The 12,306-nt window shown below is 42.2% G+C and overlaps 1 gene segment (V, D, J or C); it reads left to right on the top strand.

The window, feature by feature from the left end:
* The first annotated feature begins 4,166 nt into the window (after nucleotides 1–4,166).
* LOC129013269 (immunoglobulin heavy variable 1-58-like) lies at nucleotides 4,167–4,614 on the top strand. The segment is given in 2 exon segments: nucleotides 4,167–4,212; nucleotides 4,298–4,614. Coding segments are annotated over 2 exon segments (363 nt in total).
* The last annotated feature ends 7,692 nt before the right edge of the window (nucleotides 4,615–12,306 follow it).

The following is a 12,306-nucleotide window of genomic DNA, read 5'->3' as shown; positions in this document are numbered from 1 at the left end:
GGTTCCTCTTTCTTTATTATCTGTGGTTCTGCTTCCTCACATTCTTGTGCCAGGAAAGAAATGAGGAAGACAAATTTTCGTCTGTAGTTGAAGTTTCACCAATTACTAGGAACTTTCCTACAACTTCCTGCATGGCCCATTATAGCTTACTGATTAAAAAATATATATTCTAACCCTTCTCACCATCTCTTCATTTGTGTCATCAACTGAATTGTGCCCTCTTTGAAATTCATATGCTGAAACCTTAAATTCGATGAATCTATATTGGAATTTTAATGAAATAATTAAGGTTAAATGTGGTCATAAGTGTAAGACCCTAATGCAATAGACGTGTTGTCTTTATAAGAAGAGGAAGAGACAGCAGAGACCTCTCACTTTTCACGTGCAGGCATAGAAGAGGCCATGTGGAGACGTCATGCACTAGAAGGTGGCCCAGTGCAAGCCAGGGAGAAGCCACGCCAAGAACCAACCCTGCCAGCACATTGATCTTCAACATTCAGACTGCAGAATTTTAAGAAAATCAATATTTGTTGTTTAAGCCACCCACTCCTTATTGTCTTCTTATGAAGATCCGCACAGACTAATACCACATAACTCTGTTAGCGCTGTCCCCTGAGTGGAGAATCAGCCCCCTGAGGCTGGGCACATCTCTCAGATTTCCACATCAAGTAGGCAAAAAAATAGTAGTTCTGATTTAAAAACTTGTCATGTCCCTGTTGGCCAACTTCTGGGCAAGGTCTTTTAAAGAAGCCCTGGGGGCTTTGTTACAGAATTTGTCTTTTACCTTTTATTAGGACATAACTAATGGACAATGAGTACCAGTTGGATGCAGACTGACCACTGACTATCTTCAGCTGTCTCCTAAGTATGCCACAGAAAACCACACCAACATTACTCTATGTCTTCAACTTTATAAATTTGCATGGATTGGTATTTAAGGCAGGCCCAGCGTTGAAGAACTCCTTTAGTTTTTGCTTCTCTGGGAAAGGTCTTATCTCTCCTGGCCTTGGTCTTCAAGTTTCAGCAATTCTGGAAAGCCAAGGATGCCTCCATCTCCTCCTCCATGCTCTGCTACTCACCTGAGAACAGCTTTCTCATTGGAATGTCTTCTGTTTAAGGAATAAGAGTCCCTGTTTCAGGCTTGGGTGCCTGAGTGCATCTACTAGATCCAGCCCAGGACTGGAGATACTTTCCAGAACACAACATCACCTGAGACATGACCAGTCACACTGTTTCACTTTCACAATTTCTGCTTCCTCACGAGAAAATTACAACTGCAGAGACTTTTTCATAAGCGTTGTGCCATGTCCTTTCTCTGTTTTCTTGCCTATTCATTTCTGTGAGACCAGGTGCCACATCTATGTAATCAGGTTAGAATCCTGCCTCCAGTAACACATGAAGGGGACCTTTGGTTGTACTTTTGGTCTTTGCTCCAAAATGTAAAGATTACAGAAGTCATCACCCTCATTCTTACACCAAGAATCATCTGCAAAATCTGATCTTCAATACATTTTAGAATTCATCAAATGAATGAAATTCCATTTTTTAAATTACCACTCCAAAAACTGGAGAGATGGGCATGTCCAGAATGGCAGTTGACAGTTGCTTAACTGGAAGAGAAGCTGCAGAAGCCACAAGCTGTTGAAGGCACTTACATGGTTAGCACTATAGACGTCTGCAAGACAGATGTGGACTAGGGTGAAATGACAGTTCCAGAGAGCCACACACTCCTCAGTCTTCTGGAATTTCCCTCCAGAAATCTCCAGAATCTAAAAAATACAATCCAAATATGTTTCCTATGGGTCAGAATTGGGGAAGTTTAATTACCGAAAAATATACCAGTATACCAGGAGACTTCTCCAAAAGATCCTGCAGGGAAGAACTTTTCCAGAAGAAAAATCAGCCCATTCCAGATCCCTCTCCACTTCCTCCATTATTATACAAATGAGTAAAATTAGCCAATAGGGTAAGATGTAAACAAATAGTCCAGGGAATGTGAAACCACAAAAAAGAGTAAAGATGAAAATTCAGCTTTTCCCCTGGAAACGCCTGGTCAAAGTCACAACCCAGAAGAGGAAGCTGATCCAGTCTCTAGGTTTCCATGGTCAGAACAGGCAGTGCTGACCTGCACTGCACAATCCTTTCTAACCAGGATGATGGTCTGGATTAAATATGAGGGTGTGGCAATGCACAGACTCTGAGGAGAACATAGGGACACTAAAAAAGCAATGGCAGAGAGTTAGACAAGGATAGTAGAGCAATATGAAGCCTCTGACTTCAACATTTTTAAAAACAAGATCTTGGAAACTCCCTCGTTCACCTCAGCTTCTTTTATCATGAAGACTTTGCAAGGTTCTTAGCTGAGACAAAGAAAATAACAACCTGCATGCATTTCTGAAGTCTCCACTTGTATCCTGTTTGCTTTAGATCTCTAGGAGAAAAAAGTCAGATACCTCAGCCTAGTATCAGTGTAGGAGGCACTTTCTACAGGCGAGGCACTAGAAGGAAGGGAAAACGTGTGTTATTGGAATAGTGGATATGAAGTGTGCTCTCATCTGAAAGCATCTCCACCTGCTGGAAATCTCAAATGCAACATTCAACTGCAAGAAACAAGGCACATCCACATCTCCTGGAAGATTTTGGATTCATTGTCCACTGATTCAGTGCAACTGGAGTTTCAGAGAAGGGGCTCCCTCCTGTGTCATAGCATCCTTGCTTTGAGTTTCCTTATAGAGTTCATTAGATTTAGCAAAGCTAATCAATTCTTCCAAGAGATGGTGTCAGCAGCGTATGCTGTCACTGAAGGAGTATTCTAAACCAGAACAAAGCCATTTCATGTTAGGCTAGGGAAGCTGGGGGAAGATGCTTTGTGAGCCCCACAGGAACTTCCTCGCAAGGCAAGGGCTGGGCTGGAGGGAGCGCGCAGAAGCCGCCCGGCACAGGTTCCATCCCTGGAGCGGTGCACAGGAGGCTGGGGGTGAGGTTCCCTCTCAGCACCTGTGTCTTCCTTTGGCAACAAAAAAAATCCTAAGTGTTCAAGAAGTTGCTGATATGTCTTTAAATATCCTGTTACATCAGAACCATTCATATAACTTAAGGCAACCAAAACTATTTTTTAAAGTGGGTTCCAAGGACTGTAAGTATCCTAATATTGAGGGTATAAAGGATAGGAATGGTTTTACTAATTGAAAGGATACAGAATTGTGGGAGTCACTATATTCCTATGAATTAAAAATTCAGATTTCAGTGTTAAGTAATGTTGCCTACATTGTGTGAGTGACAGGGCAGTGGTGGATCTGAGAGTGTGGCAGGTGCACAGACCTAGTGAGTCAGAAATCAATATGGAAAGATGAGGATCTATGGATATGAACTGAAAGTATGTAAACAGTTCATGAAATTCTATTAAATAGAGTAGGAAATAAAACCCAAACTTATCCAAAACCCAAATTCCTTGACGATTATCTTGGGAGCAATGAGTTAATCAGAAACCCACTTCTCTTACATCTTCTGATTCCTATTGTCCATGAGATGAGAAATTCAGCTCTAATTATGCATCACAGGGCAAATCTGTAAACCAAGAGTGTTTCTATTGAAGATCTTGGTGGATCAGGATGCCAGGCAGGTGCTGGAGACACTGTCTCAGGAGTGCCCAGATGATCTCAGGGGGACATGCTGGACACTCACGTGGGACATCAGCAGTCACTTTCTCAGAGTCACCAGTGAGCTGTGCTGGTGCCTGATGGGACTAGGATGGGGTCAAGGCACCTTCTCAGTGTCATAGAGAGTGATGGTTCCAGAAATCATCCAGGTGGTCTATTCGCTAGTCAAATATAGGTTTACAGTGAGGAGCATGTCCACTGGGTGCTTGGTCTTCAGTGAAAGGATGTCTGGCCACCAAAAGTTTGTAAATGGAGCAGGGCATGCATTTCCTCAAGGAGGATTAGGGCTTGAAGCATCAGCATCCCACCCTTGTAAGGCTGATGTGTCATTTACCTTCCCTTTCTTATCCTGAATCAGGGTCTTCAGCTATGAAATGCTCTGACTCATGAATATGCAAATAACCTGAGATCCACTGAGGTAAATATGGATATTTGTCAGCTCTGGGAGCATCACCCAGAAACCACATCCCTCAGCTAGAGAAGCCCCAGACAGCACAGCTCCTCACCATGGACTGGATTTGGAGGATCCTCTACTTGGTGTCAGCAGCGACAGGTAAGGGGCTGCCAAGTCCCAGCAATGAGGAGGAGATTGATTCCAGTCAAGGTGGCTTTCACTCACTCCTGTGTTCTCTCCACAGGTGCCCACTCCCAGGTCCAGCTGGTGCAGTCTGGGCCTGAGGTGAAGAAGCCTGGGTCCACAGTGAATGTCTCCTGCAAGGCTTCTGGATACACCTTTACTAGCTCTGCTATGCAGTGGGTGCGACAGGCTCCTGGACAAGGCCTTGAGTGGATAGGATGGATCATCGTTGGCAGTGGTAACACAAACTACGCACAGAAGTTCCAGGGAAGAGTCACCATTACCAGGGACACGTCCACAAGCACAGCCTACATGGAGCTGAACAGCCTGAGATCCGAGGACATGGCCGTGTATTACTGTGCGGCAGACACTGTGTGAAAACTCACATCCTGAGTGTTTCAGAAACCCCGGGAAGGAGGCAGCTGTACTAGCATGGAGGAGATGACAAAGATTATGAGATTGAAGATTTTCTTAGAAAATGACATTAAGTCATTAAAGAAAAACAACAACATAAATGTGTATTTGAGAAATTTTAATTATTTGAGAGATTTTTCATACAACATTTATTCTGTAAGCTATTTCAGGCATTGGAATATGAATCCAATTAATAAAGCTGATATAGACATCTTCTGAACGTATCTTTGTAAACATCAATTTCTGAATCAGTGTTGTAAATATTTTACAACACAGACACAAGTTCACATTTTTACTCTACTTTTATCTCTATTTTTAAAAAATGCCAAAAAGAATCTTATTTTGTGCATTTTGAATTCCCACCGTCAATGCATGATAATTCTCGGTTTTCCTCATTCAAGTTGCCATTTATCATTAAGAGTATTGTGTGTTTTAACCATTCTAATAGGTGAGTAATGTTACCTAATCTTTATTTAAATGCATATGTCCCTAAAAAAATTCATATTTAACAATATTTGTATAATTTTTGGTGAGATGTCTCTCATGATATTTGGTTCATTTTTAACTGCATTTTTATAAGTTGAAAGTATGCTTGCATATTGATTATAAAAGTCATTTAACAAATATGCGACTTGGAATTTTTTTCTCCAAGTCTGCGGTTGTCTTTTACTCCCTAATCCCTGTGTATTGCAGAAAAATGTGTGTGTGTGTGTGTGTGTGTGTGTTCGTACAAATTTAGATTAAAAACAAGTAAATTTTTATTCATTTAAAGATGATGTCTTTGGCATTATATCTGAAATCTCATTATAAAATACACTAATAGTGATTATTTTTTCCATGTCTCTAATCTCAGGACGCCATCAACTCATGAGTATTTAACCTTCCCTTTCTGATTGGAGGACTATCCACCTGAGATATTTGGAATACTTCTGTAAGGAGATGTGTCCTTCCCATTATTTCTTTATTTAGTCATCTATGGATGTTCATATTGGTTTATGGATGTCTATTTCATACTCTGAAGAAGATCCTTGCTACATTATTCGTTTGGTTGTTCAAATCACCACAGCTTTATTAGGTGCTGGGAGCTCATTTAGTTTGAATCCTGCATCCTTACAGCACACTTCATCTTTTTTTAAAAGCATTTCCCTGTTTCCAAGTATTACAATAAATTTTAAGCTTCTTTTCTACGTTACCATTTTTGTACATAGAATCAGCCATTTTTCTAAAGACTGCTTGTTTCTGATGTTAAAGAATAGTATTAAAATTTAAAAATATGGTACTGGGTATGTGTGTTGTTAATGTGGTATAAGTACTTCTAGGACATCCCAACCAATTGGCCTAGTATATGTGCATGTTTATATGAACCCATGTTTATGGACACATCGAAACTGTTTATGTATCTAATCTTCTGTAACTTGATTACATTAAAACTGAGCACACACTGGTCTCTCCACCCAACTATGCTGCCACATGGACCTTTCTAGCTTTCCTTCCTTGACTCTCCATAAGCACCCACGGCTAAGTGAGGAACCCCCCATCCCACCATACGCCATTTGATTACTTAGCTGCACAATTTCAGGACATGCCCAGCAGTATCAGAAATGTAAAGCTGTACCCCTGTTGAAAACATGTTTATCTACTAGAACAGAGTGCTTATGTGCAGTTTCTTTACATTTTAAACTTATAGAATTTCCTCATTTTTAAAGGTGCTTAGGTCAGCAGTTTCATTTTCCACTTTCCTCAGTGAAGTCATTTCAATGACAATGTATAACGTCATTTATTTGAAATTCTTTCGAAGCCAAAACTATAGTCAGGTAAACATATAGAGGATATTCAAGGAATTTAGAGAGTTGGTATAGAATAAGTAAAAATGACACTGTTTAAGAAGAGCAAAATTATTTTTAGTGATATACAATTGTTGAGACATGAATGACACGATTAATTTGGCTAAGCTCATACTTTTGTGACAGAAAATATAAACCTAAATATATACAATTTTTGTAAAAAAAAATTTGTCAGTTCATTAACTTCAGGATTAAATGCAGACTGTATAAAATTATCTAATAACTTATTTGGTGAGGGTGGGGATATCACCATATGCATGCAACAAAGAATGAAGTAATTTTCTTCATTTGCATGTAAGATGTTACCATTCACTAAAGACCTTTAATAAAAAAATCAATTTTCTAGGCGATCCAGGTTTTTTTCCTTCTTCCAGCAAATAACCCATAGGATTCTTTTCTTTCCTTGGTTGAAAGATTTTCTACAAGCTTCAGCACACTTCAGGCATACACCGTCCCTGAATGGGCATTTACCCTCAGATGGGTACACACACCTGTCAACATGGGGACTCTTCTGTCAGACAAACACACCTTTACTCATGTGGATTCTTCCTTCAGACAAACACACATGTCCCCACATGGACTCTTTCCTCAGACTACCACATAGGTCCTTACATTTACTCTTTCCTCAGAAAACAGACATTTCCTCATGTGGACTCTTGTCTCAGACAAACAAACATGTCTCCATGTGAACTCTTCCATCAGATAAGTACGTGTATTTCCACATTGACTGTTTCCTTACACAAGCACATATATCCACTATTGATCTGTTTTGTGAGAAAGGTATCCCTTTTCTCTGGAAATGTATTTTTATGTTCTCACTGGACATACTTTTTGATAATGTTTGCTACTATGAAAATACCTGAACACCGACCATACTAGAGAATAAAAAAGAGTAATAAGCAGATTAACCCTGTGCATCCAGACCCAGGAGTCCTTTGATCCTGCCCTCCCTGAAATGTAGACACAGAGGATGGATGAACAATGCTGAGCAGTGCACCCATGGCCACAAAAGGAAAGATATCGAAATGTGTCCCCTCCCCTCCTCATGAAAGGCAGCTCATCCCCTTTTCCTTCAGGCCCTGGTGAGGAGCCACCCCATATATGTTCCCTTGCTCAGTGTCCACACCATGGGGTGTGCACTGATCTGGGTTTCCCTTCTCATCACCCTCAATATTAGTGTCCCTTGTGAATCAGGTCCAGCTGCAGCTGCTCCACATGAGGCCGTTCTTCCATTTCCTCTGTGTTTGTAGAAGTCCTGTGTGAAGTTTACTGATGGAGTCAGAGGGGAAAATTGTACACCCCAGCGGTTCACTGAGACTCTCCTGCAAAGCCTGTGATGTCACATCTACTGGCTACAGTATGAGCTTGGTCCAGCAGGTTTCATGACACAGATTAGTGCGGGTGACAACAGTGAGTGATCATGTGGGAGTTCTCAGAGTTACTTTCCATGGGTTCAAGTAAATTAACAGTCCCAAGCAACACCCTTTCAACTGCAGTCTACCTTAAAATGACCAACCTGAAAGCCAAGGACAAGGCCGAGTATTACTGTGAGGGACACAGGAGAGGGAACATCTGCGTGAGCCCAGATGCCAAATCCTCTACAGGGAGACAGGAGGGAACTGCGTGGTAGATGCTGCTCATCACTACCAAGTTGCACTCAGAGCTAGCAGGGGTACTCAGAACCACAGATGGCGCTCAGGACACAATGGGGGCTCAGAACCACCAGGGGGCGTTCAGAACCACCAGGGGTTGCTCAGGACACCAGGAAGTGCTCAGAACCACCAGGGGACACTCAAGACACCAGGGTGCGCTCAGAACCACCAGGGTGCGCTCATGACACCAGGGGGTGCTCAGAACCACCAGGGGTGGTCGGGACACCAGAAGGTGCTTACAACAACAGGGGACGCTCAGAACCACCAGGTGGCCCTTAGGACACCAGGGGGAGTTCGGAACCACCAGGGGGTGCTCAGAACCAACATGGGGGGTTCAGGACACCAGCAGTCGCTCAGAACCAAGAGGGAGCAATCAGGACAACAGGGGTTGCTCAGGACCACCAGGGGGAGCTTAGGACATCAAGGAGCACTCAGAAGCACCAGGGGGCACTCCAGGACACCGTGGCGGGGCGAAGGCACTGAGAACCACCAAGGGGTGCTCAGGACATCAGTGTCCTCTTAAAAGGGCTCTCCACATCAGGAGCCTGTGAGGCTATGGTTTCCTTTTAGCCTTTGGTGATTCCTGACCTGGGCAAGCAAAAGTCTTTCCCAGAACTTCTCACCATTAATTCCTTGTAAATCCATGATTTCTTACCTACAATACATTAGTTTAGAACACAGATTTTTTTTTTCTAGACGGAGTCTTCCTCTGTTGCCAGGCTGGAGTGCAGTGGTGCCATCTCGGCTCACTGCAACCTCTTCTTCCCAGGTTCAAGTGATTCTCCTGCCTCAGCCTCCAGAGTAGCTGGGAATACAGGCATGTGTCTCCATGCCCAGGTAATTTTTGTATTTTTAGTAAAGACGGGGTTCACCATGTTGGCCAGGATGGTCTCAGTCTCTTGACCTCGTGATCCGACCACCTCGGCCTCCCAAAGTGCTGGGATTACAGATGTGAGCCACTGTAACCCAATCACAACAGGGATTTAATTCAACTTTTTTTTCTTTCTTTCTCTTTCTTTCTTTCTTTCTTTCTTTTTTTTTTTTTTTTTTTTTTGAAACCTCGTCTCGCTCTTCTCATCCAGGCTGGAGTGCAGTGGCACGATCACGGCTCAATGCAATTTTGGCCTCTAGGGTTCAAGCAGCTCTCCTGCCTCAGCCTCCAGAGTAGCTGGGATTACAGATGTTTGCTACCATGCCCGGCTAATTTTTGTACTTTTACTAGAGATGGGGTTTCGCCATGTTGGCCAGGCTGGTCTCGAGCTTCAGACCTCAGGTGATCCACCTGCCTCAACCTCCCAAAGCACTGGGGTTACAGGTGTGAGCCACCACATGCTAATTGAATTTTTAATGCTGCGTATTTTCTGAGTAATACTAGCAATGATCTCTCAGGACAATTCTTAAAAGAGGTTATTTATATATTTTATTTATTAAAAATAATACTATTATTAAAAGATTAAATTTGTTTAAATCGCACCTGTAATCCCAGCACTTTGGGTGGCTGAGGCAGGCAGATCACTTGATCTCAGGAGTTTTAGAAGAGGCTAGCAACAGAGTGAGATCCTTTCTATACAAAAAAGAAAAAAAGATAGCTGGCTGTGATGCTGCCTGTGGTCTCAGGTGCTTGTAAGGCTGAGGTGGGAGTATCCCTTAAGACTGGGAGGTTGAGACTGCAGTGAGCTGTGATTGTCCCACTGCACTCCAGCCTGGTTGGCCGAGTGAGACCCTGTCTTAAAAAATATGTATCCTCAATACAAACTGTTTCCATGAATAGAGTTTTGTTTTTTTGTGCTGTGATTTTCAAGCAATTGTATTTGTTTTCTAACTTTAACTCAGCATATGCATGGTGTTTGGTTTCTTTTTCTTTCATCTGCTGTTTGTGGAAATTAAACAGCACTTTAAAGGCTCTTGTTCTCCACTTTGTTTGGATTCTGGCGTCCTGTTTTGCACACTATTTCTCCATCTTCCCTTCTTCTTTGAAAGTCTTTTATCTTCCTCAGTCTCCATGCAGGAAAAAGAATGTCCCTTTACTTCTGACCTCCAAGTCTGGTGAACAGTTCCCTTCTCTTCATAATCACGGAAGCCAACCAAGTTTAGGAGGATAATGGTTCTCCTTACAGTATGCTAATCTACCTGCAGACTCTCCGCCCTCCTCACCATTTTCTAGGGTCCTGCAGACATCATACCCCATTCCCTTCCTTCCCTAAGTACCACAAAGAGGGCTCTGCAGCTACTGCTGCCCTCTGTGTGCTCAGCCCTGGGGCTCACTAGTGTTTTAATGATGAAGTCCAAATCCCCATATGCTTGCACCCTCTCAGACCACGCTCTAGGAAGCTGCCATTGTGAGTGACTCCTGGAAAGTATGGGCTTGGTTCAGTTTCATGCTGCTGCATGTTATCTATTATAAAGGCATATTGGCAAATAAAGACTAGAGTTTGTATTGAATATTCATTCCAAAAAGTTTTTTTCAGAACTTTTCAAATAAAAAAGTTTTATTCTGCCTAGTTTGAAAACTACCATCTAAATTCAACAAATAATGCAATACAATTTTAAAAGTGATGTTTGTCTTATTAGTTATTCAATTTATTAATAACAGACTGAGATTTAAAATACATACCATTGCACATTTAAGTGACATGCTTGACAAGAATGGCATTGACATTCAGTTTTACCAAAACATGTATTTAAATATATTTGTCTTTTTAATATTGGAATAGGCAGACATACACATAGAAAAGCATTATTTTGTACTACAACCTCAAACTGCAAACACACTTTAAATTCAATTAAATAATAAGAATAATATGAAACAAATGGGTGTGTTGTTTTGGTGTTTAGATATACATTCACTTTTGCATGGGCACATGTATGTGTCTTTGCTGGGCTGTTGTGTATGTATGTGTGTTTGTATGACCATGGAGTTTTAAATACACCACTAAATGACATAGTTTTATTAATCTTGGCCAGGCACAGTGGCTCAGGCCTGTAATCCCAGCACTTTGGGAGGCTTAGGCAGGCAGATCACCTGAGGTCAAGAGTTCGAGACCAGCCTGACCAACATGGCAAACACTCATCTCTATAAAAAATACAAAAATGAGGCAGGCATTGTGGCACACACCTTTAGTCCCAGTGCAACAGGGAAATCTGGGGTCAGAAATCTCTCAAAGAGTCCCTACTGGGACACCACCTAGTGGAGCTGTAAGAAGAAAGTCACTGTCTTCCAGGACTCAGAATGGTAGATCAACCAATAGCTTGCACCGTGTGCCTGGAAAAGCCACAGACACTAAAGGGCATCCCATGAAAGCAACCAGAAGGGAGACTGTGCCCTGCAAAGCCACAGGGGCAGAACTGCCCAAGACCATGGGAACCCACCTGTGCATCAGGTAACCTGGATTTGAGACATGAAGTCAAAGAAGATTATTGTAGAACATGAAGATTTGACTGCCCAGCTGGATTTCAGACTTGCATGGGACCTTTAGTTTTCGCCAATTTCTCCCATTTGGAATGGCTGTATTGACACAACGCCTGTACCCGCATTGTGTCTAGGGAGTAACTGACTTGGTTTTGATTTTACAGACTCATAGTTGGAAGGGACTTGTCTTGTCTCAGATGAGATCTTGGGCTGTGGACTTTTGAGTCAAGGCTCAAATGAGTTAGGATTTTGGGGGGCTGTTAGGAAGTCATGAACAGTTTTGAAATGTAAGGACGTAAGATATGAGAGGTGTTAGGGGTGGAACCACGTGGTTTGGCTGTGTCCCTGCTCAAATCTCATCTTGAATTACATATCCCACAATTCCCACTTATCATGGGAGCAACCCAGTGGGAGGTGATTGAATCATGGAGGCAGTTCTTTCTTGTGCTGTTCTTGTGATACTGGGTGAGTCTCAGGAGATCTGATGGTTTTAAAAATGGGAGTTTCCCTGCACATGCCCTCTCTTTGCTTGCTGCTATCCCCATGTAAGATACAACTTGCTCCTCCTTACCTTGCACCATGATTTTGAGGGCTCCCAAGCCGTGTGAACCTGTAAGTCCATTAAACATTTTCCTCTATAAATTACACAGTCTCGGGTATGTCTTATCAGCAACGTGAAAACAGACTAATACATGAAATATCAGTCTCTTAAAATATGTTGTTAGATCTGCATTGACACGGCAAATTCTAA

The sequence above is a fragment of the Pongo pygmaeus genome, chromosome 15 (assembly GCF_028885625.2).
Source record: "Pongo pygmaeus isolate AG05252 chromosome 15, NHGRI_mPonPyg2-v2.0_pri, whole genome shotgun sequence".
Taxonomy (NCBI): Eukaryota; Metazoa; Chordata; class Mammalia; order Primates; family Hominidae; genus Pongo; species Pongo pygmaeus.
The sequence above is the reverse complement of the archived record's forward strand: the minus strand, read 5'-3'. Positions and strand labels throughout refer to the sequence as shown.